The 4649-nt window shown below is 35.3% G+C and overlaps 1 protein-coding gene across 1 annotated transcript; it reads left to right on the top strand.

Moving 5' to 3' along the window:
- Positions 1–312: 312 nt before the first annotated feature.
- On the top strand, positions 313–4027 carry LOC110114766 (heparanase-like protein 3; the record flags this gene model as incomplete). The annotated part of the gene is made up of 8 exons (XM_020847755.1): positions 313–349; positions 429–612; positions 1653–1801; positions 2072–2308; positions 2388–2577; positions 2667–2792; positions 3551–3650; positions 3728–4027. Coding segments are annotated over 8 exons (1323 nt in total), but the record flags the coding sequence as incomplete, so codon positions are not given.
- Between the last annotated feature and the right edge of the window lie 622 nt (positions 4028–4649).

Raw genomic sequence — 4649 nt, 5'->3', positions numbered from 1 at the left:
TAAATCCGCCCATGCTTCTTAGTATATATTAGACCACTTTCACACTATTGTTTGGCTTTGAATTTTTTAATTTCTAAATTGAGTCACATTAAAGAGTTCAGGTAATTTCGATTTGTTTTGCAAACTCATTTTCTGTGAACTTAGGCTTCGTTTGGGACGACTTTCTTACTGTTTAAAGTAAATTTCAAGCAAAAAAAATTAAAAATTTTGTAGTAAAAAAATATTCAAGGCAAAATTTTAAAAATGAGAATTTGTTTCAGATAGATACTACTAAAAACATATCTAAAATATCATCTCTTTGATTTGTTGCAGAATCTTTCAAATCCTGTTCTTATTAACGCTGTCAAGGGTATGAATGTTCTTGTTTTATTGTCTTATTCAATTTCTTTTTTCCTCCAATTTCCTGCATAATTTTGTTTTCTCTTCAGCATTTTCTCCTTTAAAGCTTCGTCTTGGAGGTTCTTTGGATGATAAAGTTCTATATGAAACTGGAGATTTTGGTCTTCCTTGCTTACCATTTGTGAAGAATGATTCTGCATTGTTTGGGTATAATGATGGCTGCTTGCCAATCTCAAGATGGGACCAGCTTAATAAATTCTTTGAAGAAGCTAGGTATATTTAGAGTTCCTTAAAATTTGATTTCTCTTCTTTCGTGTATGGTTGTTTGAGTTATCATACTGACATTTTGATGTTGCTCATCTCAATATGAAACCAAGCATACTATGAAGCATCTTAAGGAAGCTAAACTCTTAAACATCGAGGTTAATTTTGATGTAATTGTTGGAATTTCATTAAGAAACTATGTATTTAAGCGTGCTCATCATGGAGAAATCTTGGGATGGGTGACCTCCTGGGAAGTTGCACTGATAGGACAAAACCGCGAGGCCCATAGGTCAAAACGGACAATATATCGATAGTTAGTTTAGACTTTTATAAATAGTATCAGAGCAATGCACTAAACTGAAGATAAAAACTAAGTATTATACAAGAAAGGTACTACGACATATGAACCACCTCTTGAGCTCTATATAGGACAAAATACTACGTGGCAAGAGTCACCACTTTGGGATAAAATACTACAGCATTCATATAAAGATGTCAGAACTTATTTGTCTGATGGATGATTCTACGATAAAGATGTTGGCAAAGACATAAGTTAAGTGGGTTGTGAAAGCCTTTAAGTAAAAGAAACTACACTTTTTAACATCTAAGTGCCTTTTAGTATAATGGTTAAAATTTCATTAAGAAACTCCACTGTTAAGCGTTCTCATCCTAGAGAAATCCTAGGATGGGTGACGTCTTAAAAAGTTACACCAACATGATAAAACTATGATGCTTTTAGGCCAATGTGAATAATATCTCGATAGTTAAGAATTTGGGCTGTTACACATACATGTAGCTCGCCTTAATCTGTTGGTTGGGAAAAGATCTCGTGTTCGAGTCTTACATTAATGCTAATATCACAATAACACCGATATTTAAATAATGTCAATCCGAATAGCTCAATCTTATTAGGAATAAAGAATATGTTGTCTCACTTTCTTAGCAGTTTCTTCTGCAACTTTATGGCAAGCATTCAAATTAACTCGAGTTGTTTGCAGTAAATTTTGATAGCTTTTGATTCTATCTTATACATAGCTTCTCTTTAATAGGGTTTCAGTTGTCTTTGGGCTGAATGCTCTTAATGGAAGAGTTCCAATGCCAGATGGTTCAGTAGGAGGTCCATGGAACCACACAAATGCTGAATCTCTAATTCGTTTTACAGCTAATAAGGGCTACAACATCTTAGGCTGGGAACTTGGTATGATCTACAGGAATTGCTACTTTCATCTCTTAGGTTTCGTTTGGGACGGCTTCTTAAAACAGCTTTCTAGTAATTTTTATACTAAAAAACTGCTTTAAGAAGCAATAAAAAAACTGTCCCAAACAAAACCTTAGACTCTACCGAACTTCTGACAGCTTTATATGAATGCTTTTTTCCTTTGACACAACTTCATTATAAAGCTTAATTTTCTCATATAAGCCTAAGGAAATTAACTGAGTTAACAAAAAAATTTTGTTCTCTCTTCAGGGAATGAGCTAAGTGGCAAGGGAATTAGAGCTCGAATCGATGTAGCTCAATATGCAAAAGATACGAAATCTCTGAAGAAAATTGTGGATCAGATCTATGAGGGTCGGTCAGGGAAGCCATTAATAATTGCTCCAGGTGGTAATTTTGAAGTAGAATGGTATAGCCAGTTCATTGACCTGACAAAAAGGTCTTCCTCACTGGACGTAATCACCCACCACATGTATATTCTTGGTCCAGGTACTTAATCACAACTCATGAAGGATATAGAATTTTCATATGAACATTTTGGCTTATTTTATGATGTGCCAATAAACAGGTGTGGATGAGCATTTGGTGGAGAAGATCCTGAACCATAGTCGTCTTGATCTCGCGGCATCGGTCTTCGCGAACCTCAGTGTCATATTAAGGAATGCTGGCTCTTCTCCGACCGCATGGGTCGGAGAAGCTGGAGGAGCATACAACAGTGGTCGTAATCTTGTCACTAACTCTTTTGTTTCAAGCTTCTGGTAAGTTTCTTTTCCTACAGTTAGTTGACTCAGATTCCCAAACTGTTATGGAAGAAAGGTAATCTAAATTCTTTTCCTGTTGAAAATAGGTACCTGGATCAACTTGGGATGTCAGCAAACTATGACACAAAGTCCTATTGCAGGCAGAGCTTGATAGGTGGAAACTATGGACTACTAAACACCACCACCTTCGAACCAAATCCAGATTACTATAGGTAAACTAATAATCTTGTACTAAAAGATAAGGTTCTCAGTTCATAAGAGTAAAGCTTCTAATAATTTTATAGCATGTAGAACAATTTACCTATAACGTTGTGAACAATTTGTATCAAGTAGATTGGGTCTTGTCTAGTTGACACTTGGGGTAAGCTTAAGCTTGCTGCGAATCAACTAATGAGATAGTGACAGGAAAAGTCCCAAAAGGATTTGCTGAGAATAAATTAAGAACTTAGTACATTAAACATCTTAAGCTGATCTGGGCTTAAATCATCTAGTTGGACATAGCACATCTTGGCCTGTTGGTTGAAGTTTAGGCTACCAACTAAAAGGTCTTGGGTTCGAGTCTTTGTGTATGATGTGTGTGTGACTTTTCCTTAATTGGCCTAAATGTCCCAAAAAAAAATCATCTAGTTGGAAAAAGCTTATTTGTTAATTTTCTCAAGCTCCAGTCGAACAAGCCCTTAATGCTAGGAATTTGATGTTGAGTTAATGAGTTCAAGAAAATGACTTCCCATGCTAAAAAGAATTCAATATACCAAGTTGTCACTTTCTTGTGCCAAGTATAGTCATCAACCAGCTTCTCAATGTAATCTTTGTGATTATACAAAAATTTGAAAACAAACTGGTCAATGATTGATAAATCAAATTAAATATTATCAGGTACCTTGAAGCTAAGAAAATCACAAAACATGCTATGAATTACAACTCTACAACTGCACAACTTTAGTACTAATATTGTTTCTCTTTACTATAGCGCTCTTTTGTGGCATCGCTTGATGGGTCCGAAAGTGCTAGCCACAGATTTCATTGGAACAAAGAAGATAAGGGCCTATACGCATTGTGCAAGAGATTCTGTAAGCTAAACAAAAGTTCATCCATGTGTTCTTTCAAGTCGCCATCCCTCAAATTTTATCTAATCTTCTCTTTACAGAATGGTATAACACTTCTCTTACTCAACCTGGACCTCATAGAAACAGCATATGTGCAAGTTAGTATCAAAAGTGCTGAATTCACTAAGGAAACAAGGGAAGAGTATCATCTGACTGCAAAAGATGGGGACTTGCACAGCCAAACCGTCCTACTAAATGGCAAAGCTTTGAATGTGGATTCCTATGGACAGATACCTGCTTTAGAACCATTAGAAGTTGATGGCTCGCAGCCGATTAAAGTTGATCCTGTTTCTGTTGTTTTTGCTCACTTACCCTACGTTCATGCACCAGCTTGTATTTAATTTTCCTTTTTGTTAATTTCCATCTCAATGTGCAAAAATGATTGTGGCCATTCTTGTCATCATGGTGGCCATAAGTTTGACAATAGTTGTCTTTCTTTTCTTATAATCTCAATCAAAGAATAAAACGTGCATGAATAATCAGAGCTTGAAATGTCTTAACACGGCACGCTTCTTATCTTCTATATTTAGGCCTTCACTTCACAATTCTGTTATAATTAGATGCTTATGAGGTAGAACAGTCCGATACAAATTGAATGTGACAGCCAAAAACTAAGGAAAAATATTATATTAAAATAGTTTTCACTGCCTCTAGCTACATCCAAGCATCAGGATAGCTCAAGAGAAATTCAAGAGGTAAGTAGTTATTATAATTAGTATTCTGTTTACCTTTTTTTGTATTTTTTTTTTAATTTGCATTATCAATAGCTCAAAATAATTTATTAAGCTACATTCACAAAAAAATATATATCATTGATTGGTGTGGCCTGTCTCTTATACGAGTATTCCAAATCTTTCACCTCCAATATCACCCTACAGAATCTTACAATAAAAATTCTCAATGACTCGCATAATTCTTGTCTCATTTTGTGTAGAGCTTCCAAGCTCCTTCAGGGTTTTCTAG

This window comes from Dendrobium catenatum, unplaced genomic scaffold (genome assembly GCF_001605985.2).
Source record: "Dendrobium catenatum unplaced genomic scaffold, ASM160598v2 original_scaffold_235515, whole genome shotgun sequence".
In the NCBI taxonomy this organism is placed as follows: domain Eukaryota; kingdom Viridiplantae; phylum Streptophyta; class Magnoliopsida; order Asparagales; family Orchidaceae; genus Dendrobium; species Dendrobium catenatum.
Note: the sequence above shows the minus strand (reverse complement) of the source record. Positions and strands in the feature narration are given on the sequence as shown.